At 40.0% G+C, this 27024-nt stretch overlaps 2 protein-coding genes across 7 annotated transcripts in view; one reads left to right on the plus strand and one right to left on the minus strand.

Annotated features, from left to right (window-relative positions):
* Window positions 1–18671, plus strand: part of LOC134530488 (uncharacterized) — a 58332-nt gene extending 39661 nt beyond the window's left edge. For all 3 annotated transcript variants that reach the window (XM_063365338.1, XM_063365339.1, XM_063365340.1), the window contains 5 exons: window positions 3416–3680; window positions 7086–7260; window positions 8652–8768; window positions 10265–10422; window positions 14852–18671. In XM_063365338.1, the coding sequence (XP_063221408.1) occupies window positions 3416–3680; window positions 7086–7260; window positions 8652–8768; window positions 10265–10422; window positions 14852–15175 (1039 nt within the window). In that variant the 3' untranslated portion in view covers window positions 15176–18671. The remainder of the gene's footprint in view (window positions 1–3415; window positions 3681–7085; window positions 7261–8651; window positions 8769–10264; window positions 10423–14851) is intronic.
* LOC134530487 (CBP80/20-dependent translation initiation factor) overlaps window positions 1–27024 on the minus strand; it is a 152098-nt gene that overhangs the window by 74492 nt on the left and 50582 nt on the right. The gene's annotated exons all lie outside the window — the stretch shown is intronic.

The following is a 27024-nucleotide window of genomic DNA, read 5'->3' on the forward strand; positions in this document are numbered from 1 at the left end:
AGTTACTACTTTAAGATTTTGTGTCATTTCGTTTGGTCTTTGCCGAGATGAGTGCAGTTGCGAAAGGCCTACAAGGACACGATAACGTCGTCCGTCGCGCCTTATGCGGTGGCCAAACATGGCGATTAACACCGAGCAGGAGACGGGAACTGCAAACACGGGCTCAGAGCCTCTCAGGAGACCTCGTTATTGGAAAGGCTGATAGGGAGAGAGAGAGAGAGAGAGAGAGAGAGAGAGAGACCGCTATAGTTATCTATTACAGCGAAACTTGAAAAAAAAAAAAAAAAAAAAAAGGTATTGATAAGGGTGCATGACCGTGTTCCAGTTCCTTATTTTATATGTACGTTCCACGTGGTTAAACTTGTGGACTTTTTAAGTCGCTAAACGTTCGCTTTTTTTTGCATAATTAACAGGAACAAAGTTCCATTTTTAAAGTTTTTATGCGGTATGGATAAGGAGAATGAAATGGAATATAAAGCTGGAACTTTATATTTAAAGTCAATGTGACATGGTTTAATTTCTTTCAGAAAAAAAAAAGAATATTAACCAGCTTTTAAAATCATCAGAATTTTTATGCTTTCAAAAGGCTAAATAATTACATCAATTAAATAATTTTTTCTGAAATAATTTAAAACCATACCACGCAGTGACCAGCAGTATTGCCTTTAAATCCAAGAAATTTCAGTTAAATATTCTCATAATCAATACTGAACAAAAACGTTAAAAATACCTTGCCAGCTAATTATGAAGAATATATATATATATATATATATATATATATATATATATATATATATATATATATAGAGTCGAGGTTCGGCCACTCAAGTAGTCTACAAGTTTAACCGTGTTAGGTAAACCTAAAAATAAAATAATATCCTTGAACGGGACACACACATAACTTGTGTGGACGCAGTCTATTTGCTTATTTTGATAGAATTTTATACAGTTTCCACGTGTACCAATAGTTGTTTATCTACATATACATGGCACACGGCAATGAGGTGGCATACAGAGTTTCCGTTTTGTTGCATGACGCAATAGGATCAATGGCACGACCCCAAACCGGAGTCAGGCTTTGAAAGTTGTTTGCGAGATTAGTCCGAGAGTTTGTATTATTTGTGTACCTATATACCCAGCGAATATGCACTGAGTATAAGGATGCGTATTTTAATATCTCTACATGGGCAATTAGTTTGCAGGTAGGGGGACATAACTTTTATATTTTAATTACAATCAGGCTGTCACTGCTGTAAATAAACGATTGCTTTAGGGAAAATTAAAAATGATTTTTAATTGATACAAATACGAGATTTTCACCTATGTGTAATAGGGATTTGCTTTTTTACCATTTGAAATTTGCCTACCTGCTTGGGCGGGCTTAATGAAGATTCAGAAAGGCAAATCCACCCACTGAATGATATAAAATTAATTTTATTATGCCGAAAGCATCTATATGAACGATTGTAGGTACTCTCTAAATCTGGATTAGTGAAAATTATTCTAACACGCTGGTACTCAGTGGTATAACATTGGGGTTCACAATCAATCTGCGCCTAAAGAATGTAATTCACTCGTTAATCAGTGAAGCTGAGATATCAGTGATCGTTACACAGCGAAATTAACAGCATGAATCCACTGAATCCACTGAATCAAGAGGAGCAGTTTTAATCATTTATGCATTAAAATTCCAGCGATGTAGAAAAATTTTCTGTTGTTTCGACATTAGAGTGTACGTTATCTGCGAATAATGTTTAATAACTGCCTTTTGTGCGGCTTATCAGACATGTTATCTACAATACGTTGATTTTCGCGTTTCGCGCGACAGTAAACAAGCTTCGTATCGAACTATGACGATGTTGTTACCATGTGACATAACTAGCAAACAATGTACGGTAGCTACTTAAATACTTAGCACCCAGCCAAGTCGTAACCGACACCTCAAACACAACTGTAATCTTTGCTTCCAACTCAAATTTTAATACTCTAAAGTGTTAAAAATTTTCACCGTAAATTTACGAAGAAATCTGGTAACAAATTATTCAGGGATCTGCGTAAATTTACGGGTATCTCCGTAAATCCAAGAGTACTTAGATTACTTATTTGGAACATGAATCCACAAGAGTATTCAAAAACTTGTGAAGGCCACACCCATAACACTTTTCTTCATTCCGCGTATCCATTTGCCCTGAATACAATTGAACCTGAAACTCGGAAGTTGGAGTTCATCGTAGTTTCTACGAAGAAACAGTTATTTGAAATTACGACATGCTCTTTTTTTTAAGGTCCATTCATCATCAAACATTTCGTAAACTTACTGAAGTTTCTAACCGCGTAATCCATTATCTGCGATGTTAAAATATAACGGGCAAAAAAAAGGTCTGTGTGATTGAAAGGGAGGGACAATGAAGGCGAATTTCCGCACAAAAAAAGTTTAACTCGAACGTAATGACAACAAAACTATACTCTGGCGTTCTACCTCTCTGTATTAAAAGATGCGATTGCTCAGACAGTAGACTAAAAGGGTAACATTAGCCAAAGCTTCAAGCACATATAACTAAAACAAAACTTTGTGAGGACTTCTTAGATAATTAATAAAAAAATTAACTTGTAACATATGCTCCTTATCAGTTTAAATTTTACTTTTAAAAATTTATGTAGCAGCAGGGGAGGGGGTGTGGCTAAGCCGCTAAGCGCCAGGCTCTAAACTGGCGCGCAGTCTTCTCGTCGTGTATAGGGCAACTATGAAATTTCATCGGTAAACGTAACAGTATATAACGGAGAAATGAAGATAAGGGTGTAATGGAAGTCCTTAAAGTGATTTCAAGAATCTGTACCGGTTGTTTTATGCCTAAAAATTGTTCTGAAAACACGTTTTTTTAAGTTTTTTTTTTTTAGCCATTTTCAATCTTCTAAAAACAGTTTAAAAAATCAATCCGGAAACAAAACAAAACAAAATGCTTTTCGTAAACAGACCCCACTCGGATATGTTTAGTTTTCAAATCGCGTTGGTTTTCCTGAAGCTCCGGGCGGGCAGGGCGAAAGCCCCGGGGCCTCCACAAACGGAGGGCCCCCACAAATCCTTTGATATTCTTTTTTTGCTGTTTTACCTTTACCTACAGTACTTTGTACATAAATGATTATATTATTGTTAAATATTAACAGAAATATTCATTAACACTAAAATTTAATTTCATATAAGTTTTTTATATAAGTTTTTTAAATACTAAGAGAATCTACTTGATTTCACAGTAAATTATTTATTGGAAAACTCGACTGAAAAAAAAATTGTTCATTTTATTTGGAAAATAATTTGGGGCCAGGGGGCCTCCGCTCCTCTGTTGTCTCGAGGCCTCCAGACCTCTAAATCTGGAGCTCCGGGTGGGCCTTGAGGCGGCGACCGTGCATTGCGCAGCTCCGACGGCCGCCTGCTGCGCGCGCCCAAGCGGCCCCCGCCGCCCCCGCCGCCCCCGCGGGCCCCGGGCGCCCTCAGGCTCGTCGTGGACACGGACGCCGGCACCGACGACGCCGCGGCGCTGTTCCTGCTGCTGGGGCGCGCCCGGCGACGGCCGGTGCCCGCCGTCCACGTGGCGGCCATCACGTGCGTGCAAGGCAACACCGGGGTGCGCAACGTGGTCGCCAACGTGCTCAAGGTGCTGCAGACCGCCGGCCGGCTCGACGTGAGTACCAGCGCTCTCTGGCCACCATCTCACTACATGTGCGCGGCTCCGAGGCCCGAGTCCGCGCCCAGGTTTCCCCTTTTTTTGACGTGACAACGTCTAATAAATCGATGAACGCCGGCTGCACGCACGAAAAAGTGTCCCGTTACACACATTGTCCCGTTACGCTCATCGTCCCGTTACGCTCATTGTACGCTTGCGCCGCATCTATCTCTCTTCCACTCGTTTGGAACAACCATCGATTTGACCTTTTTCGAGGCACATTAAACTTGAAAAACTCCTTCCTACTTTTCCTATCGTCGACCTATCCTTAACAGAATAACACAGATCGGAAGAAGTTGAATAGCAAACATGTATAAAAAGTTATGGTTGAAATAATCTGTTCGTTAAAGTAGTAAACATATTTGAATTAATGAGTGCAAATAAAAGTAAATTTATCAATTAAATTGTAGATATCATTTCACTCCTTCTTTGTATCCATACAAAATAGTGATAATTCAATAAAAATGATTAAATTTTATTCATAAAAGTATGCAATCATTTCATCAATGTTTTGTTATGACGTTGTCACGTTAAACTATCGTCCGTAAACCGACTTTACAGATAACCAATTTTTTTATCGTACTTGTTAGTCAACTGTTCTTTTCGAAACATGAACATTAATAGGATAAGGAAATGAAAATTAAAGTGCTGGTCAATACAAACTTCAATTCGTGATTCCGTATCAGTAAAACTTTCAAATATTTGAATTCTACGCATGATTACGCGATTCCGCCGGAATTTTATCGTAAGCATTTATAACACTGACCCGAACAAAATTTATCAGGAAAGAATGTCAACATTTCTTAAAGGTGAATTATCACAACCATCGTAGAAATTGGAGTTCCAGGTTGGCTTAAAATTTTGTTTTAAAGAGTTAATTTTTCAAATTTTCCGGGGAACGGCCTCCTTAAAGTAAAAAGCGCAGGGCCCCACGAAGTCTAGGGGCACCACTATTTTGAATTATTTATGTAGGTGTTTGGTATAGCAAGGCATTCTAATTAACTACTCCTTGGCTTGTTGAGACCACGTCCGTGGAAATGATGAGTGTTGCCGACGTTTCAGAATGCCCTGTTGCGACCATCTTCAAGATGACTAAAACTATGACGTGGCGTCATTCCAGAAGCCAAAGAGTAGTTCGTTACTGGCCACGAAAGCCTATGATCAAGAGCTAAGTCATTTTCATAGCAAATTACCCGTTAACAAGTTTTCCTGCTTCGTGGATAACTTGGCACATTATCTACTCAATCGCATGCAATTTAAACTTACCTAACAAGTATTCCTGATTACTTACAACAAATATAGGAGCTAGTTTCAGTATTTCGTTTAACACGGTTTTACTATGAAATCATTTCATACATTTTTTTTCGTACGTTGTTGCAGTCAGGTAAACAGGTTCCAGCGACAGTTATACTAGGTTAAGAATAGTGATTTAAACTACTTTTTAAAGCAGATTGCCGTGGTTTGTCGCTCCACGAAATTATATAATAAAACTATACTGCAAGCTGTGTGAATAACACTCGAAAAATAATGTGAGCGAGTCTTTCAGTACTTGTCAGTGATGTGTAAACATCTAACGTCAGTAATGAGCAAATTAATGTGTTCTCAGGTTGCAAATAAACTTACAATATGGAACTAAGACACGAAATTTAACGTAGAATTCTAAAAAAATAAAAAAATACTGCCGAGAGTGATACATATACAAATGAATAAAATATTCGCTTTTAAAATACCAAAATTTCTGGACGCCAATTACACACATACTTGATGCGCCCGCCGCTAGAATTCGCTTCTTGAATCGTAAACGTTGCTTTCCACCATCACGCACAGATAGCAGCATGAAACAGATGGAAATTTTAAGCTGTTAGAAATGGCTCCGATAAAAGCGAAAAAGACCTTAAAAAATCCTGGCTTTGTGGACCTGATTTTCGACAAGGAATTTGATTAAAATACTGCTCATTTTGTTAAAATTCACTAAACTATAAAGTTTCCTTTTGACTTTGTGAACTTTGGTTCTCACCATCTACCACATAGTATGGCAGCGCCGTGGTTACACATTTCCGTTCCATGTGACTTCCGTTCCATTCACGAATTACTCTTACCAAATGCCGTATACCAAAAGCTGAGATTTTACACACAAAAAAAATTCTGGTTCCGTACCGCTACACGCTTCACACTGCTATTAGCCACCCCTTACATTCGCTCTGACTTCCAAGGAAATTATTAATACTCTTTGGTAATGAACCTTTGACGAAAAGATCACTGTCCACAATATTTTTTGAAGCATTTCCTGGTACACGTTTGCCGTCAAACGAGCAGCCATAAATTTAACAAAAAATAACTTTGTGCATACTTTTTAAACGTCGTATTAAATATGTATTGTTCCAAACAAAATCAGGATCTTGAGCGCGTGTGCACCACACAAACAAAAAATATTTCCCTTACTATCTCACAGTGATATGATGGACCAAACGTTAACTAAAGTGAGGATGTCAAACACAATCGTGAGGGAACGGGCTCGGCGACTTCCGAGATGGACAACACAGTCCTTTGCATTATCAAAAGAAAAAGAAACATTCCCCTGTTGAATGGCTCTTGACTTGTGAAACATCTCATATAGGTAGTCTGTGATTCAATTCGAGTAGGTAAATGTAAAAATGTAAAGATGTAAAGATAATGTAAAAAAAAGTAAACTAAATCCTACGAGTAGGTAACTCTAACCAGATGATGGCGATCGCAATGTCGACCGAAAAGTCGGTGATATATTCGCCTTAGATGCAGCTACAACCCAGAAGCCAAGCAACTTAAGACAATAGCCGCGAAAGCCTGCGAACTGTATTTCATATATACAAAAATAACCATAGCCATGTGTTGTTACAATATATTCGTTGTCGTATTACTAGAGACCGGAAAAATTCGCGAATTCATTTCGCGATAGGCTAAAATACAAATAGTTATACCTCAGTGCTGCCTCTGCTATTGGCTCACAACTCACCTGGATGACTCTGGGCCAATGAGAAACACCCAACCAAAGCTTTAACCAATCACAAGCTGCTACGCTGGAACGTCTCAGAAGACAGCAGCCAATGAGTGGGTGGCATTTGACCGAGTGTACGTAGAACTGTGGAGTTCATCCTACAGGTCACTGAACCCGCGTTTTTTCCCGGTCCCTAAGTATTACAAACGATTTATTGGCAACTGGTTTCCAAAGCACATAACTTTTTTCTGTGCAGTGTTTGAACTGTGCAGGCGACTTGTGTTTCACGATGGGGACTGTAACCGTCGTCAGGCATGGTCGAGCACCGTTCACACGAGGTATAATGTGTCGACGGCGAGACAGAAGGCGACCTGGCTGTGTGGGCCCAGGTGCCGGTGTACGCGGGCGCCTCGCAGTCCCTGCTGGTGACGCCGCCCTCCGACAACTACTTCGGCGCGGACGGCTTCGGCGACGTGCCGTACCCCGACCCGCCCGACCCCGCGGCCCTCGTGCGCAAGTGTCACGCCGCCAACGCGCTGGTGGAGCTCGTCGACAAGTACCCAGGTAGGCGCGGCGGGGACGCGGCAGTAGGCCGAGAATCACTGCACCTAAGGGGACTAGACCGAAAGTCATTTAGCCGAAAGGTACTAGACCGAAAAGCACTACACCAAAAACTTCAAAATTAATCGCGCTGGGAATACATCAACTCTGGCAACATGCAGTTGACCGAAAGTAATTTTACCGAAAGACACAAGGCCGAAAGTCACTAGACCAAAAGTCATTTAGCCGAAAGGTACTAGACCGAAAAGCACTAAAACCAAAAACTTCGAAATTAATCTCGCTGGGAATATATCAACTCTAGCCAAATGCAGTTGACCGAAAGTAATTTGACTGAAAGACACAAGGCCGAGAGTCACTAGACCAAAAGTCATTTAGCCGAAAGGTACTAGACCGAAAAGCACTACACCAAAATCTAGAACCCTAAATTACTAACAAAAAAATCCTTCATTCCCACCAACAAATGGAAAGAAATTTACAGAAAACAGCGGGGCAAATGGTTCTATTCCCCTCCCCCTACTTAAAAATGAAAATCTGCATACGCTACTGTACCCAAGTGCCTGTTGCGAAATGGTGACCCAGAGAGTTAATCTACGATTATACATAAAACTATATGACCAATTCGCAATCCATTTTCAGGAAGAAAGTTATAGTAAAATCACTTAAGATTACGCGTAATGCCTATCTTTAAGACTGAACTGTACAAACAGCACAACGAAAAAAATGGTCCTCTGTCGCGTCGGGCTCATGGACGTGGGTCGTGGGTGCGATCTCAGCGGCCCGGCATAACTCGCATCTGTGAGCACCAAATCAGCACTATGCGACACAATGGCCAATATCATATATCGGTACAGTCGGTTTGTCTTCACTAAAAATAACATACTGCGCTAAAACATGTCCCAACACTTCCGCCGTCGAGCCTGATCGTACTGGTCACTCTTGTGAGAAACTGAACAAAATTAAATTGCCTCACAATGCACGTTTTTTGACATGGTTTTGTTTACAAAACTATAGCCTAATTTTCGATCTTCTATGAACTCACTGACATACAAAAATTGCGTAGATGTTTAGACAGTTCTAGTTTTAACTTTTGCGAAAATCAAGAAGTCGTCACCATACCTACGGTAGTATTGGAGTGATTGTATGAAAGACCATAATGGTTCAGATGGGACCATAGAAAAACCATTGACATACGTGCATTTGACCCTATCTAGCAGATCTTCGTGTGACTATTTAAAAAAAGTAGAATCCAATCTGCAAGGACATTAAAAAATTGACATTACCTACTTTACAGTTTTAAAGAAATAAATTCGTTAAGTACAAAATGCTGAACCGCCTAATGTATTATGGCGGGACCGTGACTAACCAAGGCTGTGCTGTGGGCTGCCGTGTTCCAGGCGAGATAACGGTGGTGTGCCTGGGCCCGCTCACGAACTTGGCTCTGGCCATCAGGCTGGACCCGATGTTCCTGACCAAGGTGCAGCGCGTCGTGGTCCTGGGAGGCAGCGCCGAGGGTGAGGAGCTTCATCCGCCATCTTAGCTTCTTTTGTTGCAGTTCCGTGCCGTCAGTTTCCAATGTATTGCATTCACTACCGATGTGACGATTGCGACATTGGTCACAGCTTAACATTTTGCGTGAAAGATTCTAAGCACACTCTCTCTTCTCGTGTCGGCGAGAATTACTGTTGTTTTAGAAAATCTTGTCACAGTGACGACATCGATGCTCGATAGTTGTTGATGAATCACCAATCATTGAAGTCTCCATCGAGGACGTATCGTCGTTCACCGAGGTTTCCTCTGCAGCCAGCACTGTAGTCATTAAGCTTTCTTCTGCTGGCGCATGTAGGTACATCGCATGTACATGTGAATGTTTGCATCAGCTGTACCTCACAAGTCAATATGTTTGCCCATCGCATTATGATCCCTCGTGGTAGTTGGGTGGTCATATCACTCGCCGGGTTCGATTCTCGACATGGTAAATGTTAATAAATTTTTCACAAGTGGTAAACTTGGTGGACATTGCCGTAAAGAGGTGGGGTTGGTTCTCTCAGGTACTCTCGTATCTCCCATTCTCACTTCGGTAGTGTACTTTGGTAATTCAGGTGGCAGGATCCATCTTGCACTGAGACATCTTAGATGACTTGACCATCGAAAGTCCCCCAAAACTTATTCAAAATTTCCCATTTTCAAGCAAACATGCATTCTTTTTTTAATTTAAAATACTCATAAGTGGAAGATTTTGAGCGAGCTCACTCCAACAATAAACTTTTATAGTGTGACAATAAAAATAAAACGTTTTGAGTTTATCTGTTCAATTTTTTCGTCTAGTTTTAAATCTCAAACTTTGTTTTCACATGAAGTTGGAGACGAAAGTTTGACAGTAGGACAAGGTCTTCTAAATTACCATCCTATCATTTGCCTGCAGTAATTTCGGTTTGAACAGAAATCGGAATAGCTGGACGGGTATTCGAACCTGAGCGCGCTGGAAGGCAAGTCTGCGCCAACTCGCTCGTCTGTAGAAAGGGGGAGCGGGTTAGATCCCGCTTACGAAGACATGTTCATGGAAGGGTTATGTTCAGTAAGTGAACACGTAAGTTGTCTCCCGTCAATAAAGGAGCTAAGACCCTCGCCAGGTTGGATTCTTCAATTTGTTTTTACTATAACTTCAGATTTTAGTTATTTATCCTAATTCCTAGCATGGCAGGACATACATAATAAGTCTCAAAGTTTTTACATCTCATTACAGTCTACTATCTGGAAAAGTAGGGAAAATATCATTCGTTATTTTACGGGAGCAAATACGACTTTCATAATTATTGCACCAGTCCACGGATGATGGCACCAGTAAGTCCCAAGAGCGAGTCCCTCGTGTCATGTAGAACTCTGACTTAATATTTGGAAATAAAACCAAGATTGCGGGTCCTGTTCCATCTTAAGTTCGCCGACACTAGGAAAATTTTTAAAGTACACGTGAACGAATCAAACAAATATAAGAAGTACTTCTGTGCAGGTGTGGGCAACATGAAGCCAGGAGTGGAGTTCAATTTCTACATGGACCCGGAGGCCGACTTCATAGTCCTCAACTCGACCGACACCACGAACAGCAAAATCAAGCCGATTGACCTGGTGCCGTGGGAGACGATTAAGGAGCACTTGAACATCACCATGGTAAGGATGAACATCACTGTGGTAAGAATGAACTTCACCGGGTTAAGGATAAATATCACCGTGGTCTGGATGAACATCAGTGGTAAGGATGAACATCAGTGGTAAGGATGAACATCCCCGTGGTATGGATGGACATTACTGTGGTAAGGATAAACATCACCATGGTAAGTATGAACATCACCGTGGTAAGGTTGAACATCACCGTGGTAAGGTTGAACATCACCGTGGTAAGGATGAACATCACCGTGGTAAGGATGAACATCAACATGGTAAGAATAAACATCACCATGGTAAAGATTCCCACAGTTCCCCCCTTGTTTCCTTTCTGCCAAGTGGACCATGTCATGTTGGCTGAAGCCTCTATTGCGTGTGTTGGGGCTAGAAGCAAAAGACATTGAACTGTCGGGTCCTCGGTGGCCTTGTTCGCTGATGCGTTAAGCCCGTGTGGCGAGGGTTAGGCCCGCGTGACTCAAATGACAAATGTACGATCATCGAGTCGGCATCCAGTTGTGGTTCGAAGCTCACTATAATATTAAAGGTTCCGCCACCTTAACCAAATTTGCGCATTACCGTGTGTCGTAAGAGCCCACTTTACTTAATTTGTCCTTAAAAAAAATGTCACAGACATATACACATTTCGGGGGTTCATTGATCAATATGTTTCATCCCGTTCCAACAATTTTACAATATTAATTTTCGCGATTTCTTATAATCAATACGAGTTTATATTTCCATGGGTCCATCATTGGGAAAGTTTTCCCAATGTGTGTTTAAAAACTCTGTTTGAATAAGTAAACCATAAACGAGTATTCTTCTGCTAATTGAATTCGTGACATCTTCGATCAGTGAGTTAGAAGCAGGTGAAATTTTGTATTTTATTCTGTGTTGCACATGGTTCGTTCCTCATGTTGTGTATTAGGTAGATTTCGAAGAAAGACTACCTATTGTACCCGTTACCATGGTTCGACCTCCGGGAAATTTTTATATATTTTTGCTTTTCATGGTCCATATACCCCAAAAGATGCGGAAACTCAAAAGTTTATATATATTTATGTCACATTTTTATGGGCACGATAACTTCGGTAATTTTTCACCAATCACTTCCAAACAGCTACATAAAACTCGGTCGAGTTCGTTAACGGGCAAAATTAGACCAAAGGGGTAAAAATGGGGAAGGTTTTTGAAAAAAAAGTAAAAAAAACAGAAAAATTGTTATAACTCCCATAATATGACGAATATCGCTTCCGTTTGAACGTATTATAAAAATACTAAAAAAAATTGTCTAAATGCATTTTTGATACAACCAACCATAACTGCAAGGGACGGAAAACACATGGGTTAAAGGACAAAAAAATTCATAACTCCCTTAGTAGACACACAATCGAATCCGTTACAATTGTTTGTAAATCTTATAGTTTTTTATCTAAAATATTTGTATGAAACTATTTTTATAAGACAAACCATTCCTGCAAGGTGTTGAAAAAAAACAGGGGTGAAAATTAAGAAAATCTTAATTTCCATACCATTTGCGCTTTTAAATCCGTTCTTATTTATTGTGAAACTATAAAATATTATTTACAATTTTACCCGAAATAATTGTTTATTACCAACCATTACTGCAAGGGGTGTAAAATAACAGGGGTTGAAAAACAAAATAAATAACTTCCTTTGTAAGTACACTATCAAATCTTTTCAACTGTTTGTAAACCTTATATATATAATGTAAAACTTTTGTCTGAAACAATTTTTAATACGACGAACCATTACTAAAACGGGTTAAAAAAAACAGGGGTTGCAATAAAAAATAAACTTCCGTGCCATGTATATCAGTTTTTAATTATTTTAAACCTTATAATTACTGTCTAAAACATGTCTTAGGTAGATTTTTAGGTAACCAACCATTACTACAAGGGGTGTAAATAAATAACAGGAGTTGAAAGACAAAAAAAAATCATAAAATGTTAAGTAGGTATACTATAAAAAACCGTTATAATTTATTGTAAAAATCTTTAACCTTTGGCTGTAACAAATTTTGATGAAACAAACTACTTCCGTAAATACAGGGTTTGAAAAAAAAATACGTCCTTACTATCAAATTCGTTTGAATATATTTTAAACCATCTTCATATTATTTTAAACCTTGGTCCAAATGTAAATTTATATACGACTACATATTAGTGCAATGGATTAAAATAGTGTTTGAAGGTAAAAAAAAATGTATAACTACCTTAGTAGGCATAATATGAAATTCGTTCTAAGTTAAAAACATTCGAAACATTCTTTGCATGTAATATGAGCAAATATTTTAAAAATCATTTTAGAATATTAGACAACATATTGGATGTCATGTTCATTAAATTCTTAAATTCTTCCAGAAGTTTATAGAAGTTTCCAGAACGTTTCCAGAAGAAATGGGTACTTCGAAATCTGCATACGCCTGTAGGCTGTGTCAAAGGGTTTTTTTTTATTTTAAGTTCAGAGTCACGAGGAAAGCGTCAATATATTTGTGATATATTTGTGACAGTGAGGGTAACAGTGAATACTTTGAGATCTAGTTATCCACCAACGAATTTACGATATATATCTGTGTAAAACTGCTGCTGACTTGGTGAGGTAAATTATAAGGTGTTTGTAAATTCACTTTTATCCACGTGGTTTTGATCACCATATTAAAGAAAAGGGACATATATATATTTTTTTTTTTTTTAGCTCATGAAATTTCACCAAGAAAGAATGTTGCGCTGAGCAAATACACACGAGACGACACAGAGCACTAACGCAAAAAAATATTATCAAAGATTTAGGTTGTTTTTATATCGAGATGGTAATGCTGCCGCAAAACATGCGATTCAGAGCTGTGGCGACTGACTGTACGCTCTTGCAGTTATGCGCCGGGAATCAATAACCAACGCAAAGTCGGCGGGATACCGGACTTGCATTGTAAGACCAACCACGAGCAAATCGGCGAGGCAACAGTTTCGCTCGTGGGATGCAGAACTACGTTCTAATTGCTATTGAGTCAGCGGGAAGCCAAACCAGTCAGTACTGAGCGAGCATTAGCATGGTTTGCAATAGCTCGCCAACCGCCACTGACTGACTGACTGACAGCAACTCTTACTGTGTAAGCGCGTTTCAAATCTCAATATTTAAATGAGTTTTTTTTTCCCACTCAGTTTCACTGCTCAGCGAACATCCGTGTACGAGGCCATTACAAGGAGGAATGGACCCCAACAACCTGAAATTTAATGTAGCATCAACTTAATTTTTGAGGTATAGTGACTAAGAACTGACTTTTTTTTTCAGTTAATTTTATCAGTTAGGAATATGAAGTCACAGTAAAAAAAAAATTAAGTTATACTTCTTAAAGGCACGTTATGAAAGATGGCGAGAGTGAATTTTTGCGATGCGCGCGCACCATTCAACGAAATTTTCGCAGTTTGAAAAAAAGGCTGCATACAAATAAAAATTATACCTATATGTGCTTTTAAATCATATACTTCATTGATAGATATTGAATACTGGTTGATATAATTTAAAAAACATTTATGTGAATGTTAGTGATATAAATTGTGTTTATAAACTTTATCAAATGTATATTCAAGTGCAATAATATAGGTGAGGTTATGTTCACATGTAAAATTTATTTGAATTATAAACTATTAGTTTATTATTTAATAAATAATTAAAAATTATTTAGAATAAACAATCAGCATATTTATTGATTTTCATTATTATTAAAATTTATCTCGATTATTTTACGAAATTAAATTATTGATTCTTATAGTCATGTTTATATTAATATTGAATGAGTGATTATATATATATATAAATTTGATTGAATTTATACTTTACCAGCCGTAATTTTTAATATCACTCCAGTCCTTTTATTATTTTGTTTTTATGACTTATTTTCATGCAAAATTAAAGTTAGTTTTTTTTTATCACGCCAAGTAACGCGCGTACATCTCCCAGTCAAACTAAAGCGTGTGACGCTGTTACGGTGTATTTGAGGAGTGAGCATGCAGGCCTGGCCACTGGACTAGACGGGGGGTTTCTCCAGGGCCGGTACAAGGTAAATCGGCGCCCTAGGCGAAAAACCTTAACCCCACCCCCGGCCGGAAACCCCATAAAAAAATATATTTCTTGCCTCAAAATACATCACATAAGCCTAAGATGTTGTCAACAATAAAATGTAAGCAGGCTTTTTTTTTTTACTTTTTTACTGATTATAAATCATAAACAGGTCACCGTGGACTTTAAACAATTACTTATATCAATATAAACATTCCAAACTGTTACAAAAATCCATTTTCATCTAGTTTAAATAATCGTTAAACATATGATATGAGCTGTTGTGTGTCGTGCTGCGCCGCCCTGGCGGTTGCCTGGTTCGCCTATACGGACGCGCCGGCCCTGGGTTCCTCCGCAGGACTGGCGGGCGAGCAAGCTGGGCGCCCTGGCCGGCGCGGCGGTGCGGCTGCTCAACGCGGCGGAGAGGAAGCAGCTCCTGGGCGGGTCGCCGGGCTCCCAGTGGCTGTCCGCCGACCCGGTGGCCATGGCGGTCGCCCTCTACCCGGACCTGGTGAAGCTCGCGGGCCTGTACCGCGCCGACGTCGAGACGCGCGGCGTCGCGGCGCGCGGGACGCTGCTCGTCGACTACGGCGGCCTCACGGGGGCGTCCCCCAACGTGCGGCTGGTGCAGCGCGTCGACCAGGACTCCCTGCAGGAGGTCCTGCTCGAGAACCTCTCTTGACAGGCCCTCTAGAAGATCCTGCCGGCGATCCTTCTCTCTTGATGTCCGTCTCGAGTGCTGGAAGACCCTCCAATGACATTCGTATCGGCCTGAAGGTACTCTCCAAGGTTCCAGCAAAGTGAAAGATTTAAAATTTCAAATGTATGGTGTTTCTACAGTATTAAAACATTTATAGACGAATTTACAGTAAACAGAATGGTGCTTGAATAATACAGATCCTTCACTACAATAACAATGTTATTTCCTTTGCAAATCCACATTTTCAGCTATCTTTCAAGACATGGACAAGTGGAATTAAGTGAAGGAGCTTTCCTTGGAAGTAAAACGTTTTCGCCGATTGATACACACTGGAACGTGAAATTTTTTTCAAGACTGCCAAGCTTGATCTAACCTTGTTGATTCGTGCAGCTAAAAAAATAAATTTATATTTTGTGACCAACTATGTACCCTGGCTAGCTTCGTCAGCAGAGGGGGGAGGGTGACTCTCCTGCTCACTCCTTCTGAGATACGCCGTGTGCCGGTTTATAAACTCCCGAGGCAGAAATAGCTCGCCTCGAGTAGCGCCGTCTGTCCGTCAAGCTGCTCTACCCTGTCTAAATGAAGCTCGAGACGTAGCATGTTCTAATATATATAACTGAAGCTACCAAGGTAACTGTAAACAAATGTTTTAGTAAAAATTAAAAAGCTATTATCACACATTAAAGTTTTTTTCCGAATTGAAGTTAAAAGAAACATTACTAATTAAAATTTTAGTAGTTCGTTGAATGGCTTAAAAGTGTTATTGCAGACTTAATTTTTAATGGATAAAACCCATGAGTAGAGACCTGCAAAATTCGCGGATTCATTCGGTGATAGGCTAGAATTCAAACACATATACCTCTTAGATAATTTTGCTATTGGCTTACTGTTCATCTTGGCGAATATCAACCAATTATAAACCCTCAAGCAAAGAAGGATCGAATCACAGACAAACCAGCTGAGACGACTTACAGGTCAACAACCAATGAACTTGCGTTATTTGCCCGAGTGTACAGGGGTATGTGCAGTCTATTCTGAAGGCCATCGAAACCGCGAATTTTGCAGGTCTCTACGAATGAGTTATAGCCATTACTAAGCCGTGTAAAATATGGTTTTACCAACCAAAGGAGCAAGAATGAGCTAAAATGCTTTGAAATGTATCTTGTCACGTAAAATTTTTGCGAAATGCAGCTGGCTCTGGCCATGACCAGAGCTATAAACAGGCTAAAATGCACAGTTCTATGCATATTCCACCCATATATGCTTTCCTACAATCCGATTTCTTAATGTGGAACCTCTCCTTCCCTTGAATGGGTCGATGTGGTTTTGTAACTCTACTGCTAGCTGGTAGTACACTGGCACACAGTTGCAGAGGGTGGTGTCGAAAAAAAATTTAATCCAGTCATCAAAGCTTTGCAAATTTTTAAAAGTGTGCAGTCTTCCATACGACCAAAAGAAGCCACGGGATTTCTGGGTCTCTAAATGCTACAGACCCGGAAATATAGCGGATTAATCAGGCGTCAGGGTAGAATTTAAAAAAAAAAATCATGTATGCTTTTCCATTGACTGATTTCTTATTGAGAACTTTTTTGTTCTTGTCAAGCGGCACTACCTGATTCGTAGGGGCCGGAAAAATTCGCGGATTCATTTCGAGTTAGGATAAAATTAAAATATGTTTACCTTTAAACTAATGTCGCTATTCGCACACAGTTTATAAGGAATACTCCTGGTCAATAAGAGACCCTCAACTAAGAAATTAACAAGCTGAGACGTCTCACCAGTCGGCAGCCAATGAAGAGGTGATATGTGCCTGTAGGTATATACACAGCACGGTGCAGTCTATCCTAGAAGTAACTCACAATGCGAAATGTTCCGGTCTCAACTGATTCGCTCACTTGCCTTTCTAGCTGGACATCGTTGGCACGGCCGCAGAATGACGTGACCAAATAACTGCGGTTCAATCATGAACACAGTGCAAGAGTATGAAGATTTGTGTTCTAGCTTGCGACTAAATGAATCTGCACAATTTCCGTGCCACTACAGATAACTAGAGACCGGAAAAATTCGAGGATTCATTTCGTGATAGGATGAAATTCAAACATATGTATAATTATGCTGGTTCTTCTATTGGCTCGCGGTTTAACTGGAGCTCTCTGGGCCAATGAGATACTATCGACCAAAGAACCGTCGAATCACAAGCTACCCAGTGGAGACGACTCACAATATAGTAACCAATGAACACGCGTGTTTACTTGAGAAGTGCAGAGGATAATGGAGGCTATCCTAGAGGTCATTTAATCCGCGAATTTTTACGGTCCCTACAGATAACTATAGGGCCATGTACTTTTCGCCGAAAGATCTCGAGATCGGCAATGAGTAGAGACCTGCAAAATTCGCGGATTCATTTCGTGATATGCTACAATTAAAATAATTATACCTTAGCGCTGCTTCTACCATTGGTTCACTGTTAATCTGGAGTAATGAGGGCCAATTAGAGACCCTCGCTCATAGAAGTGTTGAATCACAGACACTCGGTCGAGACGACTTACAAGTCAGCAGCCAATAAACAGGTGGCATTTGCCTGAGTGTGTAGAGTGTAGTAGAGTCTATCCTCGAGGTCATTGAATCCGCGAATTTTGCAGATCTCTAGCAATGAGTTAAAACACTGCAGCGTCGGCTGTGTTTCTTAATTAGTTGAGTTTATATCAGTTGCAAGTCTACTGTCAGCACACCAATAACATTCATCCAGTGCGGAATCAATAACGATCTTACTGGCCCTGCCAAACAGGTAGAGACCGGAAAAATTCGCGTTTTCAATTAACTTTAGGATAGGATGCACAGTGCTGTGTGTACACGGTCACATGTCACCTGTTTATTCGATGCCAACTGGTAAGATCACTGTGATTCGGTAATATCTTAGTTGAGGGTCTCTTATTGACCAGTAATATTTCCTATAAACTGTGTGCCAATAGCAAAATTGGCTTAAAGATATGCATATTTGAATTTTATCCTAACGCGAAAATAATCCGCAAACTTTTCAGTCTACAAACGGGGCAATGGCTTCTCTTGCAGACGGAAACCAACTTCAAGGTAAAAATCACTGGCGCGAGCATACCTTAATGCAGTCTAATGAGCGTTCCCATTTTTCCGCGATAAATACCTGCCCCTACTAATTATATATTTATTTGGGTTCATGGGAAGGGTCGCGTAGCCACGCCCAGGGCTGTCAGGGGCAAATACTATTTTCGGGCCCCCCTCCCCATTATTCAAAGTACAATTTTTCTAACCCTACAATAAAATAATTTAAAGTTTTGTAAAATTTACAGTGGCTATAACTGTACTGTCACCTTTGTGTAAGGTTTCCAATGAATTATATTACACTGTATTTTTTTTTGTAACTGGAACAGAAATATTATATAAAATTACAGATATTTGTAAATTTGTACATTTACATAAAAAAAACTGTATCACAACAAAATAGTGTTTGCAGTAATACTGGGTTCAGATTCTTACCCGGGCATTTATGCTTTGTGTTGTTCCAGTACCTCCAATAGTTAAAGTTTTTTTTGTAAACCGTTGCTTTAATAGCTTTCCAGTGCTAACTGCGCACATTAATAAGCATAATAAAACAAAATGAAGTCCAATTATTGAACATTCAATTATCTTTTCCATGGTTTAAAAAATTATGCTTGCATGAAACATCTATTAACATATACAATTATGCGCCAATTTTCTTAAGAAATACTCAATATCATCTTGAAAAACATATTTAATATATGCACATATATTCCCATATATATTGTAAGAAAGCTACAATATCTTTCTTGTAGTATTACAAAATATTTCTTGCCAAATATTTCCAATTGTAAAAGTACAGAATTTTTTTTTCTGTGTAGCAATAGACTTGAATTTTCATCCTACCATGATTAAAATCATGCATAAAATAAGAGCGTTTGTAACTCAATAAACGTGATGGAAGTGAAACTTCTTTGGCAATTCAAACCTTGACTTATAAATATATCGTAAGGGGTAAAATGGCAGAGAGAGAGAGAGAGAGAGAGAGAGAGAGAGAGAGAAGATAAAGAAGACAAATTTGTAAAAATAACACAGTGAGTGTTTTTTTTAAATTTCTTTTTCAAGTATTGAAGAATCCCAACATTTTTTATATATTTTTTAGACATTTTATTAAATTAAAAGTAAATTAATAAAAATAAATTAACTAATTACTAACTTAAGAATAACTGCTTATGATATCAATAATTATTGATCACTCAAGTATTATTAATTAACAAAATAACTATTATTAACTGTTGAAATAATCACACCATAAAAACTGTGCGTGTTACTGTTTCTTCAAAAATTCTGCCATTCAGAACAGGCTTAATCTCCGAACGAAATATGAAATTCATAACCAGTAGCGCTATCTATGCGGGAAATGCAAGGACTGTCTCGACAGCGCTCTCTACGCTGCTGGTTGAACAAGGAGGAACGTGAGCGCGCTGGTAGCAATATTATAAAATTCAAGGTATTCACAACTGACTATAGGATACCTATCTATTTTATGAAACAAGTGCATGCGCACACTCTCTGTCTTATTCTTTTGTTCATCTATCTAAATCGGTTCTGATTTTGATTTTTTTTTTTTTTTGGTGGCGGACGAATAATCGCACAAAGAGGAAAAAAAAACGAGCCCAGCAACGTATACGGCATAGTGATCTTTTTATATCTCTTTGACCAAGTAGGTACCTACACTCTGTCCTCTTCGCGTCAGAAAACGTTTCACTAAAATGCTATACACGAAAAAGGTTGCATTAAAATTCGGCCTTGAAATTTTGTTCTTATCGCGCCCAGAGAAGTTTCACTTCAAAAACCTCGTAACTCAAACAGGGGCGTAGCCAGGGGGGGGGGGGGGGGTTTAGGGGTTCAACACCCCCCCCCCCCCCTAGCCCCAAATATTTAATTAAATTTATTATTCATCACTCAAACAAATTTCATATTAAAAATTAATAAATTTTTACCATTACAATATTTAAATTTAAGTACCGAAAACAGCTAAAATACCACTATTTTACACCTTAAAATCCAAATTTTCCCGGGGGAGGACCCCCGGACCCCCCGCTTTAATACGGGGGGGGGGGGTCATGCTTCTTAACACCCCCCATACACAAATCCTGGCTACGCCACTGAACTCAAACGCCCCTCCCCTCCCTGGCACGCCACTGCGGCACGGGCCAGCCACGAGGCGCTAGTCGGCGAGTCACCGCACGACCGGACGCCCGCCCTATGGGGAACGAGGCCGCGTATTCGCACAAGCAGGGGATGGGGGGGGGGAGGTCATTAGCAAACAACGCCACAGCTCCTATCTCCCAGCTTACGCCCGCCAATGCGCCGTGGGGCGGCCTGCGGGCTGCGGGCTTGGCTCAACACCGGCTCGTTATTTAATACTTGCGTTATTATACGTTGTGCAACTTGGAGACTTTTTTGAAGTTATTCTTCTTTAGGCGGGTTATGGAAAAAAAAAATATGAAAGTGAATTTTCACATGAAGATGGTGATCCCACGTGCATGAACATAAAACCCATATATAGTCACTTTCATGACAATTAGGGGACATACTAAACTTATTAGTGTGCTTATAATGCGCAGTTATTCGGATAAAGGACCTTGGTTCAAAACTCGGCTTTTTTTTTACCTTTTTAAATTACAGAATACTTGATTATAAAATTGTGATTCAAGCAAATATATACATAAAATGCTTTTCAGGTATCGTACTGCCATTATATTATTTATACACATTTTTATATTAATGTTGAATAATGAGTACTTATTTAATTAATTTTTATGTTGCAATAAATTTCAAAATAGTACAGTGTCTTAAATAAAAAAAGAAGTATAACTTCATACGCGTGTACATAAGTACACGCGCTCCCCCCCCCCCCTCCCACCCCCACCCCCCGCAACCCACAGGAAAACGAAATGGATGTCCCTACATAATTAAATGTTCCAGATTAAAGGTCAGTGGTACTGGCAGAGACTCAACAATTTTTTTGCAGATACATTTAACTATACAAGTGGAACTATGGACTCTTTAATACTTTTGCGCCGTCTGCAATTGTATCAAAGTTGTTTTGATACGCCTTTAGGTATAGTAGTGGACGCGGGAAAGGATAGAAGGAATATATCCCACTCTGAAGTTACAAAAAAAATATGTGAGACCTCGGTGAAGACAGTACGTTATTTTGGGTACTTAATGCAAGGAGAGCTGTTACAACACCTGGAATCCCAAACCACGAAGGCAGTGATAATGTAATTGCCTAAAGCCCTTGTAGTTGGCGTAATTCCTTTTAATGCAATTTTTTTCAAATTCCCTCCCGAAATAATTTCCTGTATCCGCCACCGCTTAGGTAGTCTAAACAAATTTTTAAAAAAATCAGCCGCTGAACGGTTGAGGTTTTTCAAGACTAAAAAGTCTTAACTCAAGAACATCGATAAACGAACACGTGGCGAAGGTTCGAGACTACAAAGCATCATCAAATCTGTCCTGCAGGTTATGAACCCGCGAAATTTCTGTTTCTCTAGCAATTGCCAACTTAATTATTATTACCAGCCGATATATCTCAATTACATTAACATGCATGTAATTTTGGAGGATTTCGGAACTAGAATGTTAGTTACGACTCTGTGGAGTTTCTCTGGAAAAAGTAGCTCGTATCTGATTGCCCAGTAGCCTACAGTGAGCTGCGGAAGATGCCCGGGGCTTCGGCCAGTTGCGTAAACAGCAAGAGCCGTCTCTTGATGAACAACGCCACTCTTAGCTACCAGCAGTGAGATGGATATCTTGGTTTAAAATTACGACGTATCAGCCTGTTTACCTGGTAATCTGAGCTCGTTCCAATGCCACCTGTGAATTAACTGAGCTATGGTTTCAGAAAATTTGACTAGTTTGCACATATTTCTCACATTAAATATCGGCAGGCACTGTGTATCATCACATTATGTTTGAATCACTTGTTGAACAATTCTAGGTTTGGTTGAAGCGTAGATATACATGTGTTATGACTGAAGACTACGGGATGTGATAAAAAAATAGGGTGAATAATATAATTACGAACAAAGTAATAAGCTTACATCAACTTTAAACTAATCTTTTTCTAAATACTCTCCTTGGCTAGTGATGCATTCTAGGACTGGAATGTTCATGATTGGACCGAAGTTATTTAGACACACATTTTGGAGAGAAATGAGCGAATCAGGTAGTGCCAATTAACTAGGATTAAAATGTTCTCGCTAAGAAATCAACAAATGGGAAAGAAAACATGTTTGTATACACCTATGACTTTGAATTCTACACTGAGGCCAGACGAATACGCAAAATTTCGTGGTCTCTATCCATGACGCGCGAAATACACGGTAAACACCTCACCTTCCTCCTCTGGAAGCCAACTGACAAGTCACAACTTGTTCAAACTTGACACTGATTATCTTAAGGAATCTGGCTACCGCGTTTATTACTTCAAATAGATGTAACGTCAGCAGTTGCTGCTGTAAAAATTCCATCACCGTATTTTTTTATTACGCATCGTACACATCAAAGTTGTACAGTATGTCCATAAAATAATGTCCCAGTTATAAATTTTAATAGTATCAAATGTAAGCGTTGTAGAATTTTGATTCAGTCACAATTAAAGAGTAACTCAAACAGTTTTAGATAAGCGCATGCGCAAGTACTGGTTTGTTGTTTTATCGCTTGCAGTGCCACCTACGCAAAATGGCGATTAGTAGAGGGTGCACCTGTTAACTTTATTTGGCAACAGGATAGAGCCCCTTCCCGTTGGAATCTCTATTTGTTCGAGAGTGGTTGAACTTCTAAGTCCCTAACCGTTGGATTGGTCGTAATGGTCGAGACGACAGAGCTCTTTTTTGCTGGCCTCCACGTTCACCTGACATAACGCCATGCGATTTATTTTTTTCCTTTGGGGCTTTATAAAAGATGGTGTTTACGTTCCACCGCTACATAATGATTTTCCAGGGTTGAGACAAAGAATTGAAGAGACTATTGCTTCCATTACTCCGGACGTTTTAACCAAAATGTGAAAATAATTGCACTTTAGGTTGAATGCGTGCCGTTTAACTAAAAGTGCACATATTGAACATTTGTAAGAAAAACTAAGTTAGTTTACCTTCAATTTGATGTATGATTTGCTGTAAATAGTCTAAATTAAACTGTTGTAATATACCATTGAAACTGGGATATTCTTTTATGGACATACTGTATTTTACCACTACGCTGCACTGCAAAAATATGTGCTTTTCTGCAACTTGTGTGATTGAACTATCTTTTTTTTTTACACGGCCTAGAAGACTTCCAGTCAATAGTAAACATTAAGCTCTCGGGTATAATAAGTCGGGTGTGAGCCAAGTCAAAGAGGGAGATATCTTACACAGGCGGCAGCTAACTGACGTGCCCCTGGATATGTTAGGTAAGTCAATGCTGATACGACAAGCCTAGGAACTACTTCAGTTTTCTCCCAGGTGGATAAATAAGTGCCACGTAGAGTAGAACACAAACAGAAGAGCTTTCAAAATGGAGCATCGAATAGATCAGAGAGAGAATGGTTTACTGTACACTAGGGATGCCCAAGATCAGTGAACCTTTATTTATTAAGGTAAAAGTTCCAAAACAAGGTGCCGACTGATTTTTTTAGTTAGTTACCTTGTTCATACCTTTTAAGTTATTATTAGTCTATGTGAAACAAAAAAGCAGAGGCACTAAAACACTCTTCAACAAGTACTTTATTTAAATACATTTTATGTTCTTACTAGTATTTTGGTTCATCTGCCATCTAAAGGCCGTTTAGGAAACTCGGTTACCCGTGTGAGTTCGGAGTGGCAGTCCCAAGATTGCAGGAGAAGTCAAACTCTATAGCCGTCGGTCATACAACACAATGAACACTTTACCATTGCTTCATTATGAACAAAACTGTGCAGTCTATCCGAGTTAACAGATATAGACATAGAGACTAGAAAATTTCGATGGTTTCGACCACCTATAGGTTAGACTTGAATGTGTTCTGTGCCCACTGACGTATGAGTCATGCATTAATTGCTGTTGTTTTCCGTGATAAGCTATTTATAGTTGGTGATTGATAGTATGTGATTCGACGACTCGTGTACATTGGTTTCTTATTGTCTTAGAAGTCTTTATGATGTGCAAAAAAGTCAGTGATCCAAATTTAAAAACCGCCATAACATCCAGAGTTTTGATTTTAAATTTGTTGTTCAATGAACCAGCAATATGGCCGGTTATATACATAAAAGATCCCTATTTATAATTATAGGTACGATTATTTCGTGGATTCCTTTCACATCAAGCTGGACCCAACTTGCCTATATACGTAAGTCTTTTAAAAATGTTCAGTGGTCGATAATAAGATTACACCCTTTGATGGGTTACACGCTGTTGATTGGGCAACCACTTCTTGTCCTTTTTATAACTGGTTCAGGGTTGTCAAGGATTAAGTCAAGAGAACTGTAATCCAATCATCAACGTGAATCAGACACATGTGTATTTCAGGCTTCCTATTTTATCCAATGAATCCGCGAAACAGAAGTCACTGTAATCATGACAAGGACCATCATGTACTTTTCGCGAAAAGATGTCCACACCAACTGCGTTGGCTGGGTGAGTACATCAGTCACATCCATTCACTGCGGGAAGCGAACGCGTGTCGTCTCCTGCAGGCGGCCGCCAATTACAAGGAAACATCTGCTGGCGTGGGAATACCTTACTGCAGTCTAATGAGTAGAGACCGGAAAATTTCGCGGATTCATTTCGTGATAGGCTGAAATTCAAACTTGTGTACATTTCTGCTGGTTCTGCTATTGGCTCGCAGTTTAACTGGAACTCTCTGGGCCAATGATAGACTATCGACCAAAGAAGTGTCGAATCACAAGCTACCCAGTGGAGACGCCTCACAATTTAGTACCCAATGAACACGCGTGTTTACTTGAGAAATGCAGAGGATAACGGAGGCTATTCTAGAGGTCATTGAATCAGCGAATTTTTCCGGTCCCTACTAATGAGTAAAGACCCGTGAATTTCGCGGATTCATTTCGTGTTATGCTAAAATTCAAATAATTATACCTTAGTGCTGCTTCTGTCATTGGTTCACTGTTAATCTGGAGGACTGAGGGCCAATTAGAGACCCTCGCTCATAGAAATGTCGACTCACAGGCCACCCAGTCGAGAAGACTCACAAGTCAACAGCCAATGAACAGTTGGCATTTGCCCGAGTGTGTAGAGGATATTGGAGTCTATCCTGGAGGTCATTGAATCCGCGAAATTCACGGGTCTCTACTAACGAGCTGTCAGATCGACAAATGCACGCCCCTCAGTTATGACAGGTGCGGCGTGTGTCCCAGCACAAGGCACCGCAGCGGCCGGCGCCTTATTTTACCGCGAGCTATTCTCGTACTTGGCGGCGACCCTCCCAGGTCCGTCAAGCCTCGAGGACCAGCCGCTTCGCGCTGTGCGCGGGCTGTTTGTCCGCACACCTCGGGTCTGTACTCCAGCAGGTCACAGTCGTCCAGGGCTAGGCTAGCTGCCGTCGCCTGGTGCTGGCGGTGCGACGCTCGCTGGTGCTCGTAGTGCGGTGTCGCCACCAAGCGCAAAGCTGCGGACTGGCGCAAATTCTTCTCGTCGAGCACGGGGCAACTGCGAGATCTGACTGGTGACCACTACATTATATACGGCGGAGAAATACAAGAGAAATACGTGTAATACAAGTGCTCGAGTGCTTTCAAGAATCTCTACCGGATGTTTCATGCCTAAATATTATTATGAAAAAAAAAAAAAACACGTTTCAGTCATTTTCCACTCTTCTAAAAACACAGTTTACAGGCGAAATACGAAAACATACCTACCCATCCGCCCTAAGTGTATTCTTAACTGATTGTCGTAAAGAGAAATCACGAGCAGTTATTGAATCGGTAGGGGCAAGCGTTTTTCGCGGAGGGGGGGGGGGGGGGTAAGTGAACGCCCATTATATTGCAACAAGGTGTACCCACAACGGCTGCTTCTTCCCTGTGATTGGTGGCCGTCTGCGAGAGACCAGGCCATTCAAGACACGTTCGCTTCCGTACTGGATTGCTGTGATTGATGTGTTGTAGGCCTGAAAGAAACCCACCCAATTACGAAACATAGACGATGCCACAGTGTTTTAACTTTCAGCTAGTCTCGAATTATTTTCGCGAAAATTGCATGCCCTATGAATAGCATGTTTTTTTTCTTCTGAAGCTCTGCACACCGTTATGTGTACCCGGGCCAAATGGAGTGGCAGGTCCTTTTGTGTGGCCGTATTCGCTATTCCAGCGAATGAGTCGGGCTGCGGAAACAGCCTTGCGTCTGATTGGTCAAAAGAATTCGCACTGGCCGGGCCTGAAAACTGGTCACTTAGTCTCTGGCCAATGATTCTGCTGGTTGCGTTCCACCATACTGCTGGCCCGTTGCGCCATTTTGGTGGCATGTGCAATTGGAGTTCGCGATACACAGGGGAAATTTAGCTTCTGAATGACCGTGCATTCTATTCCCATGGCGCACTCTTTGGTCGCTGCCAAGGTCAGAGATATGTAATACTTTTACTGGATTGTTCTTAGAGATGAGAATAAGAAAATTTTCTTGAAATGTATAACCCCATAACTTTTCCGGAAAATTTCCTTGTTTCCATCACTAATTTATGTATAGGTAATAATTTTCTGTAGATTGGTGGGTACTGTTTAAACTACATTTTATGTTGCTATCAGTTGGTAGAGGACAGCGTGGGTATTACCAAC

Source organism: Bacillus rossius, chromosome 3 (genome assembly GCF_032445375.1).
Source record: "Bacillus rossius redtenbacheri isolate Brsri chromosome 3, Brsri_v3, whole genome shotgun sequence".
Classification (NCBI taxonomy): domain Eukaryota; kingdom Metazoa; phylum Arthropoda; class Insecta; order Phasmatodea; family Bacillidae; genus Bacillus; species Bacillus rossius.